The sequence below is a fragment of the Alnus glutinosa genome, chromosome 3, assembly GCF_958979055.1.
Source record: "Alnus glutinosa chromosome 3, dhAlnGlut1.1, whole genome shotgun sequence".
In the NCBI taxonomy this organism is placed as follows: Eukaryota; Viridiplantae; Streptophyta; class Magnoliopsida; order Fagales; family Betulaceae; genus Alnus; species Alnus glutinosa.
This window is the reverse complement of record NC_084888.1, coordinates 34,541,939-34,568,712: the sequence shown is the minus strand read 5'-3', so window position 1 is coordinate 34,568,712 and position 26,774 is coordinate 34,541,939. Positions and strand designations below refer to the sequence as shown.

At 35.9% G+C, this 26,774-nt stretch overlaps 3 protein-coding genes across 4 annotated transcripts; 1 reads left to right on the top strand and 2 right to left on the bottom strand.

Moving 5' to 3' along the window:
- Positions 1–2,814: 2,814 nt before the first annotated feature.
- LOC133862613 (UDP-glucuronic acid decarboxylase 6) lies at positions 2,815–7,744 on the top strand. 2 transcript variants are annotated; one of them, XM_062298455.1, is made up of 13 exons: positions 2,815–2,971; positions 3,841–3,954; positions 4,170–4,256; positions 4,658–4,745; positions 5,204–5,295; positions 5,533–5,597; positions 5,682–5,770; positions 6,077–6,154; positions 6,297–6,390; positions 6,683–6,749; positions 6,865–6,928; positions 7,022–7,062; positions 7,316–7,744. In XM_062298455.1, the coding sequence occupies exons 2-13, from the start codon at positions 3,865–3,867 to the stop codon at positions 7,499–7,501; spliced, it is 1,041 nt and encodes a 346-aa protein (XP_062154439.1). In that variant the 5' UTR covers positions 2,815–2,971; positions 3,841–3,864; the 3' UTR covers positions 7,502–7,744. The 2 variants fall into 2 exon arrangements, with proteins under 2 accessions (XP_062154439.1, XP_062154438.1); XM_062298454.1 differs by lacking the exon at positions 2,815–2,971 and adding an exon at positions 3,380–3,613.
- Positions 7,745–8,331: 587 nt separating this feature from the next.
- On the bottom strand, positions 8,332–15,400 carry LOC133862612 (methionine--tRNA ligase, chloroplastic/mitochondrial). Its single transcript, XM_062298453.1, has 12 exons — positions 14,966–15,400; positions 14,272–14,415; positions 13,996–14,145; positions 13,406–13,573; positions 12,724–12,848; positions 12,424–12,517; positions 11,430–11,528; positions 10,519–10,699; positions 10,303–10,418; positions 9,248–9,403; positions 8,792–8,920; positions 8,332–8,666 (listed from the first exon to the last, which is right to left on the bottom strand). The coding sequence occupies exons 1-12, from the start codon at positions 15,248–15,250 to the stop codon at positions 8,496–8,498; spliced, it is 1,818 nt and encodes a 605-aa protein (XP_062154437.1). The 5' UTR covers positions 15,251–15,400; the 3' UTR covers positions 8,332–8,495.
- Positions 15,401–18,321: 2,921 nt separating this feature from the next.
- Positions 18,322–24,038, bottom strand: LOC133864986 (F-box/FBD/LRR-repeat protein At5g56420-like). Its single transcript, XM_062301445.1, has 4 exons — positions 23,485–24,038; positions 20,536–21,495; positions 18,886–19,041; positions 18,322–18,783 (listed from the first exon to the last, which is right to left on the bottom strand). The coding sequence occupies exons 2-4, from the start codon at positions 21,478–21,480 to the stop codon at positions 18,499–18,501; spliced, it is 1,386 nt and encodes a 461-aa protein (XP_062157429.1). The 5' UTR covers positions 21,481–21,495; positions 23,485–24,038; the 3' UTR covers positions 18,322–18,498.
- Positions 24,039–26,774: the final 2,736 nt, after the last annotated feature.

Here is a 26,774-nt window from a genome sequence, read left to right as displayed (position 1 = left end):
GAAGAGATATTTTTGTCCACCGAACCGCCACAATTGGTGAAGTCTGTTCATATTGACGGTAACAATTTCTGATTATTTCGATTAAGTTACAACTTACACGTTGGTCGGTTAATCGTGAGTTTTTTATATTAGGCAAAGATTATTTTTATTGATCAAAATAGGTTTCTTTTTTTTTTTGGGGGGGGGGGAGGGGTGGCTAAATGGTTGTTTTGGGGGCTAAACAATTGTTTATTTAACATATTTTTACATTGAATCTAACAATAGATTAGCCCCCACCATTTCAAATGAGTGATGTCATTTTGTTTTTTTGTTTTAAAAAAATATACAGTTTGGTTGGATCAATTCAGTTTGGTTAACCACCTATAAAATATATAAACTGCATATCGAATCGAATCGATGTCAAAATAATAGTTTTATTCTGCCTACGAATCGCTAAAAGACGGTGATAGTTTGACGGCAGTTGGTAATCGGTAAACGATTAATCTACCCACCCATAATTCTAACACTATATCCTATTTTAGGAATAAATCATGCACCACTAATCGCACCACATGGTCACTTAACTATCACGTGTCTATTATTTATAACTAAAGTGTGTGCCCTTAACTTCAAGGAGAAAGTGTGCCTTAATGCAAGTAAAAGTGGGATAAATTACCCTCTAGAAAAAGGTTGTACAGAAAAACTGATGAAAATTACTTAAAGGCAAGTCATTATAAAAGATAAATTATATTAAGGTAAAAATAATTTGAGAAATGATTTTTGTACATGACTTGTACATCTTTCGTACATCACTTTTTTAAATTAATTATTGAATCTATATGACCCACATGTGAATCTTTGTGGGTCTTACAAATCTAATGATTGATTTAGAAAAGTAATGTACAAAATATGTGCAAGTGATGTGCATGTAACATGTCTCAAAGAACTTTTAGTCTCTGTCCAAAACTTTATTATAGCAATTTATTACTTACCTTTTCAAAATACTTACTGATTTAAGCATTGCCAGTGCTTTCGGTAGACTCTGTTGTTTATTATTTTTGTCTCTTTAACATGTACGTGCGAATTGATTAGTGTTCGACATAATAAAAACTGTTCTCACAACTCGCATCATAGTCAACACTATAAGAACTAACATTTGATGCTCCTTTTTTTTTATCAAGGACAAAAAAATTTCACAAATTAGTTTATAGGAAATTTCCTACGATCCACATATAAAAGTGACATGTGTCCATTAATATTCAAAAAATATATATTATTTTATTAGTATGTGTTTCTCACATATTTTTTTTATTAATTTTTTAATAGTATTAATAAAAAAAATATGTAATTTTCACATGCGTAAAAAACACGTATCACTCTTACATATAGATCATAAGAAATTTCTTAGAAATTAATTTTTCAAAGGGTTTGATTTGGGTGAAGTTCCGAAGCCTATGCTTGGAAATTACCAATGTGACATGGTTTCCTTTTCTATATTTGGTCGAGTTTTTTTAGATGCTGTGGTATTTTGAGAATATGCCTTAATGACCGATGGATAAGATGGCTCTAAGACAAACGTGATGAGTTGTATCCTACGCAGCGGACAATTGTGATCCGTAGACTGTCATAGTCCTTCCATGTACCAATCCAATTTTCCAATCCATGAGCTGTGTCTGAGGTGGCGGATAATTCTCTACCGTAGACGTAGGAGTAATTTTATTTTACCTCTAATTAGCAGAAGCAGGGGCGGAGCCGAGCTACCCCTGGCCTTGGGGCCTGGCCCCCCCAAGGCCAGGGGTCTCCCCCAAAAAAAAAAAAAAAATTCTTTAAAAAAAAAATTAATTAATTAATTTTACCCATAAATTTTGTTATTTTTATAGTTTTGACCCCCCCAAATTTTTTTTTTTTTAATTTGACCTCCCCAAATCTTGAATCCTAGCTCCGCTCTTAAGCAGAAGGTATCGGATACGTTCCTGCCCATCAAAAGATATATAGCCTCAACCAATCAAGACGGTCAGAACTCAGCCACTTGAGTTGTATGCATAGTTAACCATACTAATATTATATTGTATTAGTCAGGCTTAACAATATCGTAAATTTTATATGAACTTAATATAAAATTAATCGAGATTAAGATTAAGAAGTTTGATCCATTAATTAAATGAATTAAATTAGAATTAATTTATATAATTTTATACTCATATCTCGACATGATTCAAACTCAACACACAAATACGAATTGAATTGTCACCTCTTAATACTAATAAACGAATAGATCTCAAACATTTGCTCTCTCACAATTCTATTTTCACGGTTTAGGCTGCTCTCATTTCGCTCACTGCTACAAACATTTAAATTTAAACTTGACAAACAAGTCGGAATCAACTTCTTACAATTGTAGGAGATTCATGTAATTCCAATCCATAGTTAATCTTACAAAAATTATGTTATGTTAATAATACAAGAATAAACCTGGAACATTTAAGTTACCTGTCACCTAAATAATAGGTCAATAAAAAGATTTAAAAGCTTAAACAAACAAGGCAACAACCTCGGAATCGGCTTTTTATTTTTGGCATCAACAATTAAGTTGCTATCCACCTGTCCTTTAGGCAACCTGGGGGACATTAGATGCTGAGTTGGACGAGCTTTATTGGCTAATTGACCGGACTTTAATACGAGGCGAACTCTACTGGCGGGTAAACCCAGCACAGATAAAATTGCGTGTGCAACGGTCGTAAAGCGGTCAGCCAATGACGTGGCGCGCAGTCATTGATAAACAATACAAACCGGATTGAAACACTTGCGAGTGTGTACTCCGTCAAATCTAGATTTTCGATGAGCAACGGGATGTTCGGTTACGACTGGAACAAATGCTCGGCGTGATTGAATATAAATAACAACAACTCCATGCAATTGTCATAGAAACCTTTAAAAATCCCTCACTTTCAACTGACAAAGAAGAAAAGCCTCGGATTTCGATCTCTCCTAGGTAATTAATTCACCCATAATCAGCATTTAGCTATAATCACTATTATTATTATTTTTTATTTTTTTTCATATTATTCTTTTATTCTTTTTGGGATTTCTGTTTTGGCACATTGAGAGCGAGATTCAGATCTGAAAATCGTTAGGTGTGGGGTTCTGGTTTCGTTGGAGAGAAGCTTTCATTGCTCTCTACTTTTCGTGTTTTTGAAGAATTCTTCGTTCTCTCTCTCTCTCTCTCTCTCTACAGTGGGTACAGTTTTTTTTGTTTTATCAGGATATCTCAGGGGCACATTTTGTGAACGATACCACGGGTGAACTGGCCCACACACAGTAATAGTATTCGTGTCCATGAGCGTCCTCAGACTAATCCCGGCCCCAGACCCATGGCCACTCAGGATCGAGGCGTTGCATGCTTTTTACACCTGGGTGGCTGGCCCAAGAGGTTGGTAGCACCACGAGGATTCGATCAACGACCTCATGGGGGTTATCCCCTAGAGACCCCCTGTCTAACCACTTGGCCAACCCCAAGGGGTTGGTAGCACATTATTTATTTTTCGATTGGTGGCATTCCATTCTTTATATAAAGCCCTCATCTTTCAGTCGCACACATCAAAAACTAAAGTAGTCTTAAGAAAAATTTCTCAAGGTGGTTATATTTTCTTCTTCTTTTTTCGTTTTCAGTTTTTGAAAAAGATTTTTTTTCGTTTCTTTTTTCTTTTATTTTTATGATGCTGGTCTAATTCTGTAGGATTTGAAATTGTTATGGAGTTTGAATATGTGGATCGGTTTGACTAGTGTTAAATGAGTGTAGCATTTGTTGGTTTATGCGAATTTGATGGTAAATTGAGAGTTTTTGACTGTCTTGGGCCTCAGGATTTCAAGAAGAATCTGACAGTAATGGCCAAGGAAGCTTCAAATGGAGACAGCCATGGAGCTACAAAACCACCTCCATCCCCATCCCCCTTAAGAAATTCCAAATTTTTTCAGGTAATAATGGTGATTTTATATCGTGTTATTCTTCTTCTTCTTCTTCTTTTCTTTTTTCGTTCTTTCTTTTTTTTTTTTTTTTTTTGAAAAAAAGGATAACTATGAGCTTTCAGTAAATATTTTCTTTGTTGGCACTACTATCTGAAGCAAATTTCTTCAGAATGGTCATAAAAGATGTTATATGATCTAAAAGATGTTCTCTCCTTTGATGGCAGTCCAATATGAGAATTTTGATCACTGGAGGAGCTGGATTCATTGGCTCTCACCTCGTGGACAGGTTGATGCAAAATGAAAAGAATGAGGTAAGCATTTCTGGTGTTTAAATATTTTATTGTGTTTTTATTTTTCTCCTTTTTTTTTATTATTAAGATCTGGATGTAAGACTTGCTACAGCTACAACCCCACCCCCTTGCCACCTGACACACTGCCCACCATAAGGGGTAGTCAGATAAACGGGATATGAATGGTGTTAGGAATACAAATTGTACATTGTATAGAAGAGTAATATGCTAGAAACCAATATTTTTATCCCACAAGTATTCACAATGTTGATGTGACAATCTCAATCAACCCTTGGGTTAAAATTGTGGAATAAAAAGTGTTTTCTAGCATTACTCTTGTATAGAAATACTAGAAATCAAATTGCGGTTTCAATGAAGTTTTACGTGATACTTAAATTTTTTTTACTGCCAATTTTACTCAGGTTATTGTTGCGGATAACTACTTCACTGGCTCAAAGGACAACCTAAAGAAATGGATTGGTCATCCAAGATTTGAGCTTATTCGTCATGGTATATTGTCCCTTATTTATTTTTGCATGTTAAGTGGTGAACAACCAACATGTAAATATGTACTTTTCACTAAGTATTAAGATGTTGTTACTTAATAGCATTTGTATGTGCTCCAACTTAAGTTGGAAATAGACCAAATTGAATAGGATGGAAAGTTTGACAGACGTGTGTAATGGTTAAAGTGAAAAATGTTGAGCATGACATTTTCATATACCCAATAGACCAGATAAGAATTACAGTGGAGTAGTGAAAGGACAGATGAAATATAAGCTATATTTGCAGTGACTGTGAAGTAGCTTGGTGCAGACGATTCTTGTAGCATTGTGTTCTGAATTTTCCTTTTTATTTTTTTTTTCTTTTTGAGCTTTTTCTATATAATCTATGGATCATACGTCGTGCCATTGATTTTCTCCAGATGGTGTTCGTATTATTAAAGTCCTCTGTTTATTTTCTGGCAGATGTCACTGAACCATTGCTAGTAGAGGTTGATCAAATATATCATCTTGCTTGTCCTGCTTCTCCAATCTTCTACAAATACAATCCTGTGAAGGTGTGTATATCTTTAATTAGTTCTTTCTGAACACAGGACTGTCATGTGTTAGAAGTTGCAAGAGACCCTTAAATTTGTATTTCATGAAGCTGCCCCCTTTTCTCTTCCTCTTTATTTCTTTCTATTTCTCAAGTTTTTTTGTTTTTTTTTTTCCCAATGAGTACTGATTTACTGTGAATATCACTGATATTTGGCATAGAGTGGTTGTCTGACTTGTAAGCATTTGATACTTGACAGACAATAAAAACAAATGTGATTGGTACATTGAATATGCTGGGACTTGCAAAGAGAGTTGGAGCTAGGTCTGAACTACTATTTCATCTCGTTGATATATCCATTTACAAATATATTCTTGTCTTACTCAAGATATGACAATGGACATGCAGGATTTTGCTCACATCAACTTCAGAGGTGTATGGAGATCCTCTTGTGCATCCCCAGGAGGAAAGCTATTGGGGAAACGTTAACCCAATTGGTTCGTTTACCATTCTTCTAACTAGGTTATTAAGCATGGCGTATCTGGACTTTTTAAGGGTTTTTAAAAATAAAAAATAAAATAAAATAACAAACACCCTTCTTCTCTTTAGAGGCCATTTAAGTGAGGTTGCATTTCTATTGTGATTTAATCTGATTCCATTTTAATGAGGATATCATCTGAGTAAATTTTGAAACAACTTCTCACAAAGTTAATACTAGTAAAGTTCTTGGCATATTCAAATTAAAGAAATTATGCAACTTGTAGCATATTTAAATTATCTTATGTGTTTGCATGAATGCACAGGAGTTAGGAGTTGCTATGATGAGGGAAAGCGAGTAGCTGAAACTTTGATGTTTGATTATCATAGGCAGCATGGGATTGGTAATAATCTATTATAGTTTTTTTTTCCCTCTCTCTGCCATATAAGTTTACAAAAGCTATATTTTTGATAGTTATGTTTTTTTCCCTGCATTATTTCAATGTAAATTCTTATTGTAATGTATTTGTAATGGTCCAATGACAGAGATTCGGATTGCTAGGATCTTTAACACCTATGGACCTCGCATGAATATCGATGACGGGCGTGTTGTCAGTAATTTCATAGCCCAAGCAATCCGGTAATTTTGTCAGAGCATTAACAGCATCTTGTAAACCTTACTAACATTTTATTAAGTTTTTTGGATCGAGATTGCCTAGAATTCCTAGGGTATTTTACTCGGTAGATTTCTTCTAAAATTAACCATTGTTTTCAAATTAAATGGTTGAAATTTTGCGGCATCAGTTATCACTTCCAAAATGCGGATAAATATGATTACTGTTTAGGGGATAAATATTGAATTCTTATATGGCAAAATCTCAATTTTGCCGCATCATTTATCACTTCCGACTGATGTTCTTTGCTTTGTCCAGTGGTGAGGCCTTGACTGTTCAAGCACCTGGAACCCAAACGCGGAGTTTCTGTTATGTCTCTGACATGGTATGCAAGAGCTTGCTATTTGGATTGTTTTTCTGTGGTGGGTTTAAATCATGTGAACACCAATTGGGGCTTGGTTTTATTATTGACCCAAAAATCTTTATTTCCAATGTTGAAGGTTGATGGCCTCATTCGACTTATGGAAGGAGAGAAAACTGGACCCATCAATATAGGGAACCCAGGTTATTTATACCTGTAATTTGTTTCCATTAGCTGTCGTTCCTGCTTTGAAATTCTTTTATTGCCAATATTAACTTAGTTTTTGTGTCTTTTAGGTGAATTTACAATGCTTGAACTTGCGGAGACTGTTAAGGAGGTCGGTTTTCTTTTCGTCTTCTCTCCCCCGCTTCCCTTTGTTTGAAAATCACGTGCTGACATGAGCAGCAAGTTATAAAAGAGTTGTAGTACTAGCGTTACTCTGCACAGAAATATCATTTTATCAAACTTTTTTACCGAAAAACAATTTATTCTACAGGCTTTTTGTGTCCAAACATCACACCATGGGACATAAATTAAGTACAAATTTAGGAAACATGGAAACTTAAAATGCTTTATTGTGTGACCCGCAGCTGATCAATCCTGATGTGGAGATCGCAATGGTGGAGAACACACCAGATGATCCTCGCCAGAGAAAGCCAAATATCACAAAAGCAAATGAGCTGCTGGGATGGGAACCAAAGATCAAGCTGCGTGATGGCCTTCCCCTCATGGAGGAGGATTTCAGGACTAGGCTTGGAGTTCCCGGAAAGAAGTAAAACTCGATTATAGCATAAAGCTGCTAAGAGTGCAGGCGCCCGGTTATATGAGAAGGATTGTTTGAGAAATGCTTGACATTCGGCTTTCCCTTGCATCCCCTTATCTTTCTCTGCTCTTATATATATATAATGCACAATAAATTGGTATTGGGCTCTTATTTCATTATGTAGTTTCTTGAAGAACCTCAATTTGGGCATTTTGACGTATTTTACTTGATATTGAGGAAGAAGCTTTCTTTTGCTGCTTTGGTTTTTGGTTGGTTGAGTAATATTGATCAAAATACTAAGCATCTGCTTCTTTGGGCCATTAGTGTTAATTTGGTTTAGCCGTTTCAAAATACAAATAAGAAAAATGTAATTTTTAAAAAACGCACTTAAAGTGTTTAGTAAAATTGTGGTTCGGTATTTAAAGTAGTGCATTTTTTAAAATGTATCCGAGTTTTTAAATTGCCATTTTTTTAACATTCTTCCAAGGAACTTTATGAAAATGCAAGTTTGGCCTGTAAGATTGTAGGGTCAAACGTACATGGCATAAACGCCTAGATGGGTAGGGGAAGAAAGATTTGATGGTCTAAAACATCTAAATGGAGATTGCCCTCTTCCCAACTTTCGAAAAATATACCTAACTTTGGGTTGGCATTGTCTTAAAGTAGTTTTAATTATTTAATATTGTGGTTTCAGGTTTGAGGTTAAAGGGTTTTAAGGATTAGGGTTTAAGGTCTTTTAGGGTATTATGATTAGGCTAATGTTAAAGATAAAGATAAAACCGGATGGGATAACATTATCATGTTATTGTTATAATTGGCTTTCTGTTCACAGAGAACTGCAGATGTACTGAAGCAATTTATTCGAGATGTCTAAAATCAATCTATTTCAAAATAATTGCCAAAAATAGGTAATAGAACTCTTACAATCGACAATTAATTATTTTTTAATTTTTTATTTTTAAAAAAGAGAAATCTGTGGTCAGGAAAAGGCAATTATGCATTCTTCCCTAAGCCTCTGCAACCCCTTGAGCCTGAGGTACCCTGTCTTTATTTTTCGCTTCCTTCTTAGCTGCTTCACCCTCATCTTCATCTTCCATTCGGTTTTCAATCCTCGCAAAGACTGGTTTTGGTTGAGCCATGACCTGACCACCCTTTAGCCCTCCCCACTTTGTCTCACTCTACATAGCAATAACTTTAGATTAGTTGCTAATGAAATGGGAGGATATGATGCATCAGCTACACATGTAATGTCAAATGTGTGTGTGTGTGCGCGCACCGGCATGAGAGAGAGAGAGAGAGAGACCCATGTTACAGTGTCAAACTGGTCCTTTGAGAAGCCAAGCTGTCCATATATTCTCCAACATAAGCTTGGTGTAACTGGGGATAGTGCAATTGCTATAATCCTCAATGCTTCCAATATAATCACAAGGTCCTGCTCCAACAAGTAGAATAGTCTTTTGACATTAAGGTATTGGCAATCAAATAACAATAGAACTTAAATGGCAAAACTCAATATGTACACGGTCCGATAAAAATCAAGCACAAAATCTGGTCGCATATACTATGACAGATAGTTAATTGACCTATACTGGTGCAGCAGCATTAATGGAATTTCACCATTGTTTTTGGATTAATTAAACATGACATTAAAGGATGAGTTTATTCAAGAGTCAAATGCTTAACATCAACATGAATATACTTGCTACTCGTCCAAGCAAATTGAACTAACAAATTTACATTAAGTGTGCATATGGAAAACCTTTGCAGCTGCTTCAGAAGCAGCACCCCCTTGCTTAAAGAGAGACCACGGTGCACGTTCATCCATGTAGGAATTTCCAGCATTCCCAATCTCTATAATAGCCTCACAAGCTGATGATAATGAGAGTTTTTCATAATTAACCCGAGCTTTTTCAACCTACAAAAGTAAAGAGTGGGAAAGTCAGAAGGCCTGGGATAAAAGGTTGAAAGCAGTTAATTACAGACATTGATCCCTAAAACCAAACAAAAAGAGAACGTTTTCCAGAAGAGATCCCCTGGGCATGAGTCACCAAGATTGCAAAGAAAAGGTGGGAAATGGATACTCATTTTAAAGTGAAGAAACAAAATTCCACGCTCGATCTCATAGATACATATAGATAATACATTTCAATTAAAAACTTCAGTCATTTATGAAAAACCATATGCAAGAAGAAATGAAGGATAGAGAAAGACTTGAATATCAACATCTGAATCCAATATTGCATGTGAGAGAACTCCACACCTCCACCACTGTTCCAACCTCCTTTCCGCCAAAATTTTATTTTTCTACCACTGGCAAAAAGGGTCAAAAGTCAAGCCTAAAAACCTCATTCACGTCTCTGTTCGTATGGAGGGTACTAATATCAGTACACAAAACCCAAGTCTATTAAAAGTTTCAGCCATTACAATCTGCAATGCAAAGTTGTGGTTCATCTCCTCAGAAGGGGGAGGAAAGCTACATGGGACCAGGAAGATTACAAACACAGAAAGAAGCATCAGGAAAAAGTTGGTATCAATATTTTAGACACTATAACTGGTTTTCCCAGAAAGCAGAATGTTAAAACAAAAGAGAAGCTGGTAGCAGTGGAATTAGCTTGCCATGTCAAAATTCAGAATACTCTGCCAGGGTGCTGAGCACAGTGAGCAGCTGCCATGTCTAGGGTACCCACCAGGTCAAGAAATGCAGCAGTTTCAAAAGGCTATTCATGGTTTAAAGTTTAAAGTCACTTCATCAAGTTATTCCACTGAAGTAAACTTGGATGACACATGATAATGTAAATTTCACACAAATCTTACCAACTTCTCCACACTGTCCTGGAATGGATTTCCGTTAGCTGCAATAATTGAATCAACCACCAAAGTTGATTGGCAGTTCTTTTTTAGAAGTCCAAGAGTACGGTTAAGAAGATTTCCTGCAAGGAATATATTTATCTTAGCTTGACAATTCAAATAAGTATAAAGCAACCATAGTGATCTGCGAACAGTGCTTTTACGAAGCCAGAGTAGATATACCAATTGTATTGGCAAGATGTGCATTGACAATATTGATGAAACGGTCTTCTGAATAGTCCCCATCATTACCAAATTCCACCTCCCTGAGAAAGAAGTACCTGACTGCATCAGGCCCAAATTTATGAACCAGATCATTTGGTTCAAGTGTATTTCCTAGTGACTTCCCCATCTTCAAGCCATCCTATAATTTTAAAAATAAAAAGAATTGCTGCATGAAATGAAATTAGGTATATGAGACAAATGTAAAAACTCTAGCTCACTTGCATGACTATTGATGATTTAAGTTGAAGAAGCATACAAAATCTCTTGTTCCAAAAGATAACTTCTATGCTATTTTACGTTAAGACATCTGAATTATATGAGACAGCAGCAGCTAAAGAATTTTCTTTTTTCGGTAAGTAACAAACTAAGGAACCTAACAGTAAGGCTTGTGGTTCAAAATATTTGAAGGCATAATATATATATTATTCACGGAGCGAAGAAAGTGGGCTTTGCCCCAGCTACCGCAATCCTTGGGAAAGCAAAAGAGCAACCAAAAGAAAGGGATGCAGTCTCTCCAAGGCCCTTGGAGAGGAGAAGGGAGAGAAGAAAAACGTCCTTCACACAAGTTTTTTTGCTTCCTGCCCCCTTACTAGTAAATGGGCTCTTCGACCAAGAAGGCATTCTGGTAGGAAGGCCGACCACTACATAAGCCGCCATCAGTCGAGAAGATTATATATATATTACCCAACTTTCACTAGCTAAAGAAGTAGCAACTCCGCAGGTATGACATAGACTCTAGGTTAAACAGTCCAGATACTTGTGCTAAGATTTTAAAACCGATAGCTCCTTCGGAAGATGCAGCAAGCGGAGAAATTATATGTCTAGCTGTAGAGGGAAACAAAAATGAAATGTACTATGAGTTCAAATACCTTTGTCAAAAATCCATGGCCAAACACCATCTTAGGAAGGCTTAGTCCTGCAGACATTAGCATAGCTGGCCAGTAAACCGCATGGAAGCGCAAAATATCCTGCATAAGTATAACAAAAACATTAGATAATTATACTACTGCTGAAATCTTTATAATAGTGAAGAAGGAGAATGGAAACCACCCATTAGAATTGGAAGTAAAAAGAAGAACAATATATGTGTACAAGGTTCCTGACAACAACAAAAGGAAAAGGAAAGGCACCCAGAAAAGAAAAACCACATAAGTCTAAATAACAAAGACACAGAACAATAAAACAAACAAAATCACCCTGGCCAACATCCGGAGACCTCTCCATGTCCAGGAAATTTTGCATGGGTGTAGCACCTAATACATAGATATAACAGAAAAGTAGGATATTCCACCCATGATTCAACCAGTGGTATATCCATACACACGAATGATGAGCACTGCATCATCTGCCGCATACAACTCATTGATGCAAAGCACATTAATGAAAGTGATACACCCTGCCCCTGCATCAATTATACCTCATAGCCAAAAGAAATTGTGCCACAGTAATATGATGTCAGATTTCACAGCATCCATACTGCTCAAATATGCCACTTACAAGGAATCCAATCAAATCCTGGAGAGATGCTCATGTGCCAGAATACTGGATGAATAAAAGGTGTGACGACTTATCTTGGGTCTTGGTGATTAAAATAAAATGATTAACTTGGTAGAGCAATTAGGTGGTCAACCACAAACTTTCCGAATAAGCATCTTCAAAGAGAATGTGAAACAATAAACTAAATTCCAGAGACACAGAGGTGGAAACTGGTAAGGCATCAACTGGCATTACTAACATGAAAAACAAGTACATTTTGGTGGCAATTTGTAATTGCTATGTCAATTAAATCTACAAAACCTTCACAAAAGAGTAAATATACTTCTGGGAAAAATATACGTCTTAAACACATAGAAGATGCTATACCTTCCCAATCAAGTGTAGTGACGCAGGCCAACCTGAAGAAACAGCACTTTGTAAATTAGATTGCCCCTTGTCCTGAGATAGTGCTGATATATAACTGCTCAACAGGAAAAAATACTCAATAGAAGTTCATAAATAAAGATTTCACCAAAAGAACATTACCGCCCAAATAAGTAGAGTATCTGATGATATATAAAGCAGAAGCCTTGATAAATTTTTAAAAACACATTTATCATACAAATTAGGAACTTACAAGCTTAGAAAATAATATGATTCCAAATTACAAAACAAAAAGGACTTTACCCTAATAAAGCATCAAACCACACGTATATGGTTTGCTTTTTGTCATTAGGAACTGGGATGCCCCAATCCACTGATGCTCGGGAAATGGAAAAGTCTCTTAGACCACTTTTGATCCAGCTTTGCACCTTGAAGAAATTTTATAAGAAAAATTGAACATAGAAGTAAGTGATATCAATAGAAAAATTCATATAGCAAAATACAAAATACATGTGTAAAGTTTCAACTATAAATTCATTAAATTGAAGAGAGAGAGAGAGAGACTTTGTTTAAATTCATAAAATATTCCCTCGACCCACGTGGGCAGCATGATCAACTCAAACAACAGAAGCACCATTAGTGCGAACATTTCACCTAGAAATATTTTCCATAAAACTTATTTAAGATGCACAACAACTTATTTAAGTAATATATTAGCAATCATGACATAAATATCTTGAATGGTAAGTACAAGCAAATGCATATAGACAATCTATAATTATAGAAATAGTTACATACTACACTAGTATATAGAAAATCTGCCAATTATCGAGCTTACAAGATTTTTAATCAGCATGTTCAGGATCTTGGCAGGAAAACGAATCATGCCGAAAGCAATAATTTTTGCATAAATTACGCTAAGGCTCAATGAAGAGTATACAAGACACACTAGCCTAAACTTTAACAAAATTCCCCATTATCTCACCTCATTTAAACGGAATGAAGGCTGCACAAAATTTGGATTCTCTGTCAAAGTTTCTTCTAATAATTTTTGATATTTTGATAGAGCAAAGAAGTAATTATCCTCTTTCCGCAGAACACATGGCTTCAGGTGCATAGGGCAACAGTTGTTATCAAGCAATTCTTTCTCATCCTGCATATTCACGGAGCTAATGATAATACACAGCTGAATTACACAAACACAGAGCTACTCTAGAACAAAAGGACCAAAATAACTAAATAAATGGATTCATTCAAGAGTACAATGTATATATGAATACATATGTCAAACTGAAAATGGAAATCAGCGAGAACCTAAAACCAGGGAATTCCACATAATGAGTTGCAAGCATTCAAAGGTGATTTTCCAAACAAAGATCAGCACCAAAACAAATAAAAAAAAAACACACACACACACACACACACTTAATTTTTATCAAATGATCTACAAGTGAAGAAATAATCCCATCGCTAATCCAGAAGGTTGTGAATAATAAAATCGATAAGCATATAATGAAAATTAAATTAAGATAAGGTTGTTACATCCACATTTACAACTTCAAATAGAAATACTACCTTGTACTCCTCACAATTGACACAATAAAGTCCTTCGTAGTCAGCCCGGTAAATATCACCATTGGCAAGAACCCGAGAGTAAAATTCCTTCACTATTGCTTCATGCTTGGGATCGGTTGTCCGAATGAACTTATCATAAGAAATGTCTACCTGTGGGAAGCAAGTAAAGAAAAAAAAGTTCACAAGAAAAAATGTAAAACGTGCACAGTAATTTGAACATTCAACAAGTCCATTACGGAAAACAAAGAATAAATTGCAATGGTGGGTTAACATTACATCTTTCCAGAGACTCTTATAAGCTTGTGAAATGACATCGCAATGTTCACTCGGGTTGGAACCCTGTGCAGCTGCAGCAGTGGCAATTTTCTCCCCATGCTCATCTGTCCCAGTGATGAATACAACCTTCTTTCCTAACAGCCTCTGCCGCAAGACATAGCCCATAAGAACTTACATTCTACATCCTAGAATCGCTCAACAACAGAAGATTACAATAGTGCAAATTTTTCACTGATTTGCTTGTATAAAAACGCTATATATATGTATCAAGTGTTTTCAAATAAAATAAAAGAAATTCATTTGATTTTACTCTTCATTATCACATCATAATCTGTAACCTTAAAGCATCCAATGCAGGATGGACACAGGCTGACCTTCTAATATGTAATGATTTTAGTGATAGTATAACATTACTTCCCAATTCATGAAAAAATTAGAAATAAAGATAAAAACACAAATTCAAAGCAACTTAGAGCTAAACCTTTGTGCTAATTCGACACCTAGTGACATTAATTTTGTTTGTACCTCTTAATTTCATACATATTGCAACCAGTCAAATTTACTTATATAAAAATTGCACCCAGAAACAGAATCAAGATTTTCAAAACCCCATTACATTGAAAATATTATTTTTGGCCAGAAAGAGGAAAAAAAAAAAAAAGAAGAAGACAGACAATATGAAGCAAAAGGGAACCTGAAATCGGGCAACGGCGTCGGCGGCGATGGTGGTGTATGCGCTGCCCATGTGGGGAGGGGCATTCACGTAGTAAAGCGGAGTTGTTATAACAAAGGGCTCGCCACCATCTTGCACAGCGCTTAAGCTTGCGCAGGACAAAGCTCTCTTTGCAGAAGAAGAAGAAGATAAGAAGGGGTTTCGGCGAAAATGGAGACGGGGCTTCACTTTGGAACTCAATGGACGATGTAAAGGGTTTAAGAGCCACACAGTATTCTGAATTGACTGGTTTATTCTCGCTGCCATTTTTTTCTGTGAAAAGGTCGAAACAGTAGTGTTTCCTTGGTGAGACTAAGAGTGTCTATCTTCTTCGGGAACTTGGTGGCGTAGTGGGCCTCGATAGGACGAGAAATGAAGGGCGCTGTTTGGGTGGAAGAGAATGATAATCAAGCCATTCTGCAGGGCACCCCGTTTAGGACTTTAGAGTGAGCTCAAAAGGATCGGCACGTGCTAAATTTACAACTTGAGGATTTTTCGTTAGATTACTGAAATTTTATCATCTTACAATAATATTTTTGCGACAAAAGTCCTATATTTGCTTGAATTATTGACATTGAGGGGTGAATTATACATGTTTTTATAGTTTTAAGTTTTCAATTAATTTTTTATTAAGTAAAATTAAATTTTATAAATGATTTCAGATGGCTTTAATTAATATTTCATTAGTTCTTTTAGAGTATCTGATGTCATTTTAGAGTGCCAACACAAATATAGCTAATACTTCCTGCAGATCTTACATGTTTAGCAATACTAAGCTATTTTGAAAAAATTACTCTCAGCAGCCTCACCACTTTAACCAAAAAGTTTTGGTGAGTGAAAATATTCACCGATTTTGATCAATAATATTCGTTCACCCTCTCTCATCATTTTTGTTTCTCATTTCTCTCTCACATGATCAGCACACTTTTTTCATTATTTTCTCCAATTTTCTTCTCTCATCTCCCATCTCTCTCACACGATGATATCCGTATTTCATGGACATAAATGTTTATTTGTCCCTAACATAAACTTTGTGGTTCTTTCATTTATCTTTTCTTTATTTCTTTATTAAATTTAGTTGATAAGCAAATGAAAACTTATTTGAATTTCTTAGCAATAATTTAATCTCAATATGAAGGTGTATGGTAACTTGTTGTATAAAAAGATTAAATAGAAAAAGAATAAATAAATTTGAAAAAATATTATTTAAATGGAATAGTGAATAGTTAAAAATGTGAGGCCGTTGGGAGAATTTTAAAAAAGTGGTTCACCAGAATAGATAAAAGTGATTTTTAACTACTTTGATGAGGTTACTAAGAATGCTCTAATGATAAAGCTTAAAGCATTTATATTCAACTTAGCAAATTTTTTTTATTATTTTAATTAAAATATCACCTTTTTTTTTATCTACTTATTTTTTTACATTTTTTTCTCTATTTTATAAATCTACTTTTTTTATTCTATTTAAATATTCTTTCATTTTTAAAATACTTATATTTTAAAATCATGGACATGTCTTATAAGAATAAAAAATAAAAAATTTCTCTTTTTTCTAACATTCGGTGAGTCATAATACTCATCAAATTTTGGGGTAAAGTAACTACCGATGCAACTACGTCACCAATTACTCCCTTGTAATTGGTGACGTAGAAACCATGGATTGAAGACTTGAAAGTCGAAAGTCATGAATTGAAGGAACTGATGGGACTAAGGTCACGCTCTGGCTCGTCCCTACTCTAGCACAGGCGCCAAACATTTCCCAAGTCACCTAAAATCACAGCGATATCCAACTATGAACACAAATTGTATTCCTCGACAGGGACACACAGAAAAACTCCTCTATCATTGTTGTCTGTTGATACAGTGAAATATGCAATTTCCCTACCCGTTGAGGGTAGGAGATAGCTTTGATAGAGAAAAAATGATTTTTGCACAAATAATATTTGTACAACAAGACACATAAGTAGAATCAATGCATATAAAACTTACATACATGAGTTCCACCAAAGTACGTTGTACAAATATTATACACTTTTATGTTATGTAACTAACACATTCCTTAATTGAGATATGCAACGCTCCGGCCTAAAATAATATAAAGTGAAAAATATCTGATTTTTCATGTAGCACTACTACTCATGCAAAACTCTCAGCAAATTTTTTTTACCATGTATAAAATTATTATTTTTTTAAAGAAAAAAAAAATTACAAACTCGCATCAAATCATAATGTACATGAAAATACGTCTTCATAAACATAACATTATAATGTTATTACAACCTTACAACTATATACAACAAAAGCTGCCATAAGTTGCAGACAAAATAACTAAAACTGGCTTACCCAACTTGAGGTAAGTCAGGCCTTCAAAAGTAAAGGTTTATTGACAGTCTCATGGACAAAAGTCCAGACATGCATACAAGTCCTCATCCACTGCCTCTTTAGGGACAATAAGGACATGTGCAAGAAGATATAAGAGAGTTATTCAATAATAATGATCAAATTCATACACAAGCATCTTGTTTGACATACAAACCATGAATGAAATTTTATCATCTTTTATTTTGAGTGAGCCATTTTTTTAAAGCACAGCGACTTCACTATTTTAACTATTCAATGTTACTATTCCATTTAAAAAAAAATTTCCTAGATTTATTTATTTACTATCAATATTCCATTTAAATATTCAACTTTTCTCAATCATACCCGCATTTCTTCTCAATACAGATCAATGATTATAGTGCTAGAGCAGTAGAGCTTACTTTATGGTTCATTCTAAAAAACTAGAAAAGAACATGAGAAGCACACCCATCATATAATACTAGTCTTGATTATGTATTGACCATCATAATGGGCATAATGAGAAGAATGTCGAACTAGGCCGTGTAAAAAAAAAATTATGCATTAATCTACATGTACCAAATTACGAATTGTAGCTTCCAGGGAAGGCTATGCGTAAGAGTTGAGAGAAGAAAATGGGAGAGGACCGAAACAGTGATGCTATGTGGAAAAAAAAAAAAGAAAAAAGAAGAGGAGAGAAATTACCATATTTTATAGCTTTTTAATGATTGAGTGAATGAACAATGTTCACTTTTGTTTGTGAATACTGTACACTCACAAAAACTTTTTGGTTATAGCAATGAGGTTGCTGAAAGTGATTTTTGTGTGTTTTCAACAAATTGCCTTATCAAAATAATTTTTGGTGAGACCGCTAAGAATGCTATAAGAAAATAGAAATACTCATTTGAAGTGGTCCAATTCCCATACAACTCTTGAACATCATGCTTTGCTGCGGCAGAAATCCTCATATTAACACGAGAGATGCATCACGTAGCACATCACAAAGTGTCGCGATGATACCAAAGTTTCATTATCAACAAATGTGGTTGCAAATATACACATTCTATAACAGCAAGTTACCTAGGTAGTGCATAAGGCCAACAAGCCATACTTTTACGTCATTCAAAAAACAAGAATTAATGGCTTTTTTTCTAGAGTAAGAGCTGAAGAAAATCTCATTCCAAAATGATTTTACAATTTTGTGACCCTTTAGGGAGCCCTATCAATTGTTTGTAAGGATTCTCTAGCTTCTCCAAGTTCCCTGCAAAATGCTCTAAGCAAGTTATGACTATGTCGTCCAAGACAAGTGCATACTTGAGCAAAATCTTTATAGCAAAAAGCTCCTTCTCATATCCTTCATATTTGCCGACTTTGATGCACTTAAGATGGGACAAGAAACATGGAGGCACTGGGTTCAGTATCCAATCATCTTTCTCAGAATCCAACGGCAGAGTAATCCCCTAAATTATCATTGCAAATTAAACGTTTTATCCAACATGGTAAATCAGCAATAAGATGGAACAAATACAAGATAATAGACATTGTAGTTCATGTGAGATTACCTCACAAAAATTTAGAGTCTTAATAAGAGGAGAATTTTGCAATATCTTCAGTAGTGCTGCACAGTTAAGATCCACCGACCAGAAATTCAATTCCAAATCCATCAAGTTATTGAACATAGGAATACGTGGTAGGAGTTCTGCTGCATATGTTAGAGCCTAACAACGGGATAACGCGATGCATCATAAATTAAGAAGAGACTTCCATGAAACCAAGCAAATAAGAACGACAAACACATTGTAAAAACAAATGTTAGAGCATAATAACAAGATAAAGCAATGCATCATAAATTAAGAGACTTCCATGAAACAAGGAATATAAGTACGACAAACACATTATAAAAGCATGCCAGTATAGTAGTGGAGCCTAATTAAGATTATACTATGGGCAACAAGAAGAAAAACTTAGAATTAAACAAAAATCTATTGAGCAATTCTCAATTATTTGCTAATGTAGGTAAAAAGTCACTTGGGTTTGGCTCAAGTGGTAAGATATTGGATGGGGTTGGGTAAGACTTAGGTTCAAGTCTTACCAAGTAAAAGCATAATTTTTTTTTTTTTTGTATTTTCTGTCAATAACAATGTATAGAAACTCTCATCATTCATATGGAAGCCATTATAGTAGCACTTGTGCAATGGTTTTCCCTTTGCTACACAAAAACCAAATTGACCAATTTGGTTAAAATAAAACAAATGAACAAAAGTATGAATGGTGTACATCCTCATTTAATCTCTTTATTTATTAAACCAAGTATTACACGAGTATACGTCAATTTTAACCATTTGATATTTTGAGCATCATAGAAAGTTAGAAAATAGAAATTCTCATTATTCAAATAATTTTCTTGACTATTCAAAGGTTAAATCACCAAATCAAGGGCTTCTTTGAAACCAAAGGTAAAGTGGGTTCCATAACATAATTGCTCTTTGAAGTTGGCACATAAATGTGATTTTTTTTATTGGAATGACACTATTAAGAAACAAAATACATTGGGGACTTCTTTAAATAAGACCATGACACATGTTTTAGTCACCACCTTAACCTAAAAGCTTAATTTAACAAGTTTGCATATAACATTATTTTGTGAACCTTCTCGTTTTTTTGTTGCTACTACTTGATGTAAGATTCTACCACAAGTAATAACTCCAACAATGTCTTCCTCAATTGTGAACCTCTACAACTGTAACAATAACCAAAATCCACCTCAAGCGAAAGCCTTTTCAAAGGCTTTTAGCAAGTGTCGTTGCCACCAAGAGCCACACAACGAGATAACCTATAGATGTAATGTCTCATATGCAAAAGTTAAAAAGTCTTGAATATGATAAAATTGTTTGTCGATTGTTGATAAAATGATTTTGAACTTAAGAAAGTTTAATACGCATTATAATTGATTGTTCAGTGGTCAAGACTCTTTCTGTGTCATAACATTTCCTCAAATCCACAAGAATGTTGGTCTAACGTGTCACAACTCAACAAGCATGAAAGCATAGAATAGTATCTGTATATGCCATTAGCTTCACCCATTAGTTTGTTACCCTTACCAATTTTACCATTAAATGATATCACATTTATGCAAACGATGGCTTAATTCCTCCCATTATGTCAATACATTACATAAAAAATTGAAATTACAAAGAGAGAAGCAAGCGTACCTCAACCACCTCCCAGGAAAGTGTTAGGTATTTCACATTAGAGAGCCCCATAAGAAGCTTATACACACGATTTGATGTGATATGCATATTGATGTTATCAGTGATAAGATCAATAGTTGCCTTTATCAGTGAGAACAAGTTATATAAGCAATAGTCACAGAACAATTTGCCACTGTAATAAAACTCTTTGAGAGCACCTCCAAAAATCATAACATGACAACCATCTCCATAACAACTGGAATTTTCCATACTAAATTCATATATGCTCAGAGAATAAAGCTTGGGAGCAGAAATTTTCACATTCTTGAGACCCTCCCAGCTGCATTCTTGTAATTCCAACTTCTCAAGGACTGGCAGACCAGAAAAAAGCTGTTGGGTCAAGTATTCATCCCAAAATGTAATATTTGCAATAGTCAAGACCTTCAAATTTGAGAAACAAATTGTAGCAGGAAGTTTGAGGATATCAGGCATATCAAGGTGTAAGCTTGTCAACGTCTTACAAGTAAACAAGCAATGAGGCAATGAAAATGTTCTTTTGAAGTTGTCAAGGTCAATATACAACTCTTGAACATTATGCCGTACTGCTGCAGAGATCCACGTATTAACACGAGATGCATCATGTAGCACAGCACAATGGAGAGTGAATCGTTTTATATCAGAGAAGTCACGAAGACAAAGCACCCTTTCCACAAAATTCATCAAAAGCATTCTCTTAGCAGGCAAGGGTCGTTCAAAATCTAGATTGGGAATAGAAGCCCATAGGTATTCCCACCTTTTAGAAAGTACGCTTGTCCTAACAGCGTCTTCTATTGGAAGAAAGGAAATGATGTGTCGAAGAACCTCTTCAGGTAAGTTAACTAAGCATTTGCTATTCCCATCAATGTCTTGTTCTTCATTCAGTTTCTGCTTCTTTTGGGGTTCTTGAATAAGAGAAGCTGTCTCCATAATTCAGGTGGTTCCCTGATACATCCAATACATTGTCAGGCATAGCGATACCAATCAAAGGCTTTAGGCCTATAGTGAAAACTTTGTAGAAACATGGTGAGACTGACACAAACATCCAACTAAACATATATAAGCATTACTAATCGAATCATTTTCATCTACAAACATGAGCATGACTAAGAGAATATTTTTTTTTTGAAAGTATTTATTGAAAGAACTCAACAGGAACAAAATGATCCACAAGCAACCCCTTAAAACAAGACAGCCTAAACCTAGGGGGTTACACAAGCAAATGCCTACAAGGAGGCAACACGGGAGAATCATGGGGACCTTTAAAAGAGTTAACTTTGAATCTAACACAAACACAAAACATAATTTCCGAAACAATACACCTAAAATCCCTGTTTCTCCTCCGAACCAATCTAATATTTCTCTCGCGCCATAGACACCCATCAAAATTCTAACCGAAGTAAAGAGAGAAGATTTGCTTGCCACTAGTTCTGTTGACGTGATAAATTTCGATTAGTGCTATCTTAAGGGTTACTCTAAAATATTTAGAGAATCCAAAAATCTGAAACACCCCTTACAATTATTTTATTTCCGACAGTGCTTTAGTTTCATTCCATTTTTTATCAATTAATTGGACAAAATTGCACAATATTTACCAAGTTCTAGCACCAAATTTGACTTGATTGGATTTTTTTCAGGTAGGTTAGAATAAGGGCAAGATAGGTCATTTTAAAAATCAGAAAACACGCACACACCAAAAAAGAAGAAGAAGAAGAAGAAGAAGACTGAACGAGGATAGAAATGTAACAAAAACAAAATGCTTGAGTATGATAAAAACAAAGGATGGATTTTCGTGGGTGGATTTTCGTTGGAGGGAAGCGAAGAGAACCAAGAAGGTATAAGATTCTAATGGAGGTGACGTGTTTTATAGGTCTGTGTTTGGTGGGGAAGAAGGAACAGAACTCCCTCAAAAAACAGGGTTGAGCTAAGATTTTTTGGTGTGGGGAGCCTACACAGACGGGTTTCTTGCTGTCTTGACGTCCATCTATTAAACAAAAATACAAGAAACAAAAGAATGAACAAACTGGTCCACATAGATGCAGTTCAAACCAAAACCATTATCCGTTTGTTAAAATTCTTGTTTTATCTCTTTTGTTTTCTCTTCTCCAAACAAAAAAAAAAAAAAAAAAAATAGCAAACAACTCAAACACAAAACACTCCTAAAACCATAAAAAAAAAAAAAACAATTTTCACATTCATGTCACATAATACTTTATCAAACCAAAAACAAAAAAACACCCCTTAAAACACATTAACAAACAAAGCCTATGTCTCTTCCTTCGCAAAAGATCCAACACAATCTGCAGCTTAAACAAACTGATTCACATAAATGTGTTTAGCAGAAGATCAAAATCAATCAGCAGCTTTAAGTTCATTAAAAGCCCTCAAATATGCATTCACCAAATTAGACTAACCTTAAAGATAATTATTGAAGAAGTTTTTTTGATAAGTAATTATTGAAGAAATTAAACCCAAAATCCTTCGGAATTTCAAGACTTAGGGTTTCATTACCCAAGCTTAATCAAATATTTTATCTGAAAATTTTCCCAAATTTCCAAAATCCAATCAAACTGAGCAACCTCTAAAATTTTGAAAAACTTAAATTCAATCGGTGATCATTTAGGTTTTATTTTCCCAATTTCTGATGGAACTCTTTTGCTGAAATTGTTCCTTCATGGAAAATTTCCAAACTCCGATAAATCAAAGAATTCCCAAAACCTTAATATCTTGAAACCCCCATTTTCCATAAAAGCAAACCCTAGATTTAATCGCTAATCGCTGGCCCATTTTCCCCTAAATTACGGTCAACCCATTAAAACTAAGAAAATCTTACAAACCCGAAAAGAAAAAGAAGCCAAAAAGTTCATTCGGTGATGTGTTAACGGCGGCAAGCATGGGTGTTGGATTTGATATAAATACAGAGAAAGAACTCACGATGCGTGAGCGGTTCGGGATGTCGGTTTCTGAGAGACTTTGGGTGCGATGTGCCGACGCGAGAGGTGCACCCGGTGAACTGGTTCTTGAAGGAGTGGTTCGGGTCGGGGCGTGGGGAGCTGGGGGCTGAGGATGGGCTCGCACAGCGGATGCGGGTGCGGGACGCCGGTGCTCGATGGGTTACTCACCGTGGTCCGGAGAAGTAAAAGCAAAGCTCTTTGGGATTAGAAGAGCTGAGAGCTCAGAGCTGAGAAGAAGATGTCATTCTCTCCCTCACATGAGTCACATCGTTCGTCGGTAACTGGGTTTCTTTGAGATTGAGACTTTCGCTGGGATTTCTTTGAGATTGAGAGACTTGAAAGAGGAAAAGGAAAGGTAAAAACATTTATCTGTCAGTACCAGCCCAATGCTGCTACTCGGCGGTCAAGTTTAGGACTGTTCAACACCATCTCCCCCGCTTTGCTTTGTAGTTTCAGTTTAAAACTCAAAAACGAAATTGTACTGAGATTCAAAATATTGCCCTCATATCAATATTTTTTAAAAAAATAATAATAATAATAATTGAATTCACATTCTCTAATGTTTGCTTGAATTTTACGTAAATTTATACCGTAAAAAAGAGAAATTGTGTAACTGTCGATTCAAGGATGCAAGGTTTATCTAGTGAGAGAGACTCCCGTTTTTCTAGTGAGAGAGAGAGCCAGCAGTTTGTCTTGGTTTTGGGGGAGGGAGGCGTTCCTCCCTGGATTTTTTGTTTTGGCCATCTTAGTCTTTGTTGCTAAGATGGTTCTTTTGTTTGTAGTTGAGTCTTCCGACCTTTAGGGTTTTGGAAGCTTTAGTCGCCCCGGTGTGAATCCGGTGGGTATTTAGGTTTTCTGGTTTTAGTTTGTATAGGCAGGAGAGTTCTCTGGTGAAGGTGTCGGTGGGGACTAGTCACCCATGGCGTGTCGATGGCGGAGTTTGTGGTGTGTTGTTCACTGTCAGATTTTTTGGAGGCCAGATTTACAAGTTTTCTCCGTCTTCTGGTGGACACGCGCCTGTTAGCTGTGTTCGTCGTCAGTCTCTGGTGCTCCAGCCGCTCTCCACGGCTATGCAGTCTCTCAGTGATCGGCGCGTGGCCTTCACGCTCCTGGGTGGTTTTCGGTTCGGATTGCGCGTGAGGGCTGCAAACCGGGTTTCTTTGCCGTGTATGGTGGTTCTGGTGATGATCGGAGGCTTTTGGCGCTTCAGGGTTGATGGGCTTGTGGTGCACGCGCCGCCATAGGCGGTGGCTTTCCCGGCAGACAGCTTCTTCCGTTGAGCTTTTCCTGTTTTGTTATAGTTTGTGTTTCTTTGGACAATTTGTTTTGTACGTATATTAATCTAGTCATTGGCAGTCGCCTAGAATATGTAACCGACTCCCTGTTCAAGTAAAGGTGTATGTTAACGCAGAGGCATCATTCTGTTGGCTGGGTTTTATTTAGTAGCAATTGTCTGTATTGTATTGAGATGTTTGTACACCTTTAGGGTGCCTGTTTCATGCTTCACCCTTGTGGTGTCTGTTGTTGTAACGCTATTTGATCTCAATGAAAGGCTTTCTTTCAAAAACAAAAAAAAAAAAAAAAAAAAGGATGCAAGGTTTATCTTTACTTTTTTAAAATAGGAAATGGTAGAAAAAACTAACGAAGTTTTCAAATATTTTAACATGGCTAATTCGTTAGTGATTTTTGTCTGCTTCGAGAGAAAGGGCCTCAATTGCTCCGCACATAATTTTTTTTCATGTAAACTTCTCCATTTTACTTTCAGTTAGACACGATCAGTTACTAAATTGACCTTCAAATTTGAAAACTTCGTTGAGGCACATTGTCTGAACAACAACCAATCTAACAAACGACAAACAATTAAACAAAAGAACCAAAACTGAAACCGAAACAGAAACGAAAAACCACGAAACTCCTTGTACTGGCACTGTAAACGTCGTCTCCATCTTCGTCGCTGATTCTGATCCGGCCTCGACCGCATTGCCAGCCTAAAATCCAAAAAGTAAAACGTAGTTATAGAAACAACGAATAATACGACGTCGTTGATGAAGAGAAACAGACACAGAGTTAGAGGATGAGTACTGAGAAGTTGAAGTGATTGTGGTGGATGATGGGGAGGGAGGAGGCGACAGCAAAGAGGAGGAGTACGCAGGCGGATACAATCGAGAAGAGCGAGTGGAGGAGACGTTGCCGCCGAAGGTGGTGGAGGAGGCTCCCGATGATCTGCCCACTCGCCACCACACCTCACTTACTACCATTACTCAGCTTCTTCTTCTTCTTCTTTATAGCTCTCGTTCCCGTCCCTGTTGTTGTTGCTTTTCTTGTACCTGTATTTGAAGAAAGACGAGGAGGAGAATAACATTGATGGTGGTAATTTTCTCTGTGCGATGGGGACGAAGACGAGGCGACAATGTTTCCATATAAGCTTTTCCCCGTAAGGAAACAACTATGAGTCTACGACTACAAACAACTGATACAAAAAGAGAAAAATAATTTGTTTGTTAGCAAGGGGACCCTGCCATGGAACCAATCGCTCATAAGATTTCTTGGCGGTCGGCGCTGCTTGTAATTACTCACACTTGATGTGGAGTAGACGTGTCTTGTGGTTCAATGAATCGAAACACACATCCGAGTGCGCCTTTGACTGTTGCAGTGTTTTCTTTGACCGTTGCAGTGTGTTAAGTGAAGGAGAAAGAAGATCACGACGTCCAGGCGTGAAATATTTGAAGGTCAATTTGGTAGTTGCCCACGTCTAACTGAGGATAAAATGGAGAAACTTGCATAAAAATAAATAAATAAATAACGTGCAAGTACATGAGGTCATTTTTGTCATAGCATACAAAAATCACTAATGGAATTGCCACATTGACAATTTTGGAAACTTCATTTTGGCACATTGCAAATTTTCAAAAATTTGAGGCAAAATTGAAAAAGTAGTCAAATTTTGAGGAGTTAATTGTATTTTCCTCAAGTTAAAATATTTTGAAATTGACTTTTTTTTATGAGAAAAAAAAAAAAAAAAAAAAAGAAAAAGGAGGGGAGGGGAGATGGTTACCAAACAGTGCCACTATCTTCCTTCACCCCTTTGAGCGAAAATACAACAAAAGGAAGGAAGGAAAATTCAAGGACCAACCCATCGTTGAGATCTTTTTTTTTTTGTGTGTACTTCTATTTGACTCGTCTTTCTTTCTCCATTTGGTATGCACTAGGCAATAAGAATTGGCCGCTATAAGTACCCCTCCATATTATTATTATATGGTCTTTCTACTA

What these genes read in the sequence shown, in the direction of transcription:
- LOC133862612 (XM_062298453.1), bottom strand. Translation starts at nt 15,250, where the DNA reads ATGGCAGCGAGAATAAACCAGTCAATTCAGAATACTGTGTGGCTCTTA. An exon ending in CTTCATTCCGTTTAAATGAG is followed by an intron (nt 12,849 to 13,405) that starts GTGAGATAATGG and finishes AATTTCTTCAAG; the next exon opens with GTGCAAAGCTGGATCAAAAG. An exon ending in ACATCTTGCCAATACAATTG is followed by an intron (nt 10,419 to 10,518) that starts GTATATCTACTC and finishes TATTCCTTGCAG; the next exon opens with GAAATCTTCTTAACCGTACT.
- LOC133864986 (XM_062301445.1), bottom strand. Translation starts at nt 21,480, where the DNA reads ATGGAGACAGCTTCTCTTATTCAAGAACCCCAAAAGAAGCAGAAACTG. An exon ending in TTTCCTGGGAGGTGGTTGAG is followed by an intron (nt 19,042 to 20,535) that starts GTACGCTTGCTT and finishes TCCCGTTGTTAG; the next exon opens with GCTCTAACATATGCAGCAGA. An exon ending in AGACTCTAAATTTTTGTGAG is followed by an intron (nt 18,784 to 18,885) that starts GTAATCTCACAT and finishes ATGATAATTTAG; the next exon opens with GGGATTACTCTGCCGTTGGA.
- LOC133862613 (XM_062298455.1), top strand. Translation starts at nt 3,865, where the DNA reads ATGGCCAAGGAAGCTTCAAATGGAGACAGCCATGGAGCTACAAAACCA. An exon ending in TCTGTTATGTCTCTGACATG is followed by an intron (nt 6,750 to 6,864) that starts GTATGCAAGAGC and finishes CCAATGTTGAAG; the next exon opens with GTTGATGGCCTCATTCGACT. An exon ending in CATCAATATAGGGAACCCAG is followed by an intron (nt 6,929 to 7,021) that starts GTTATTTATACC and finishes TGTGTCTTTTAG; the next exon opens with GTGAATTTACAATGCTTGAA.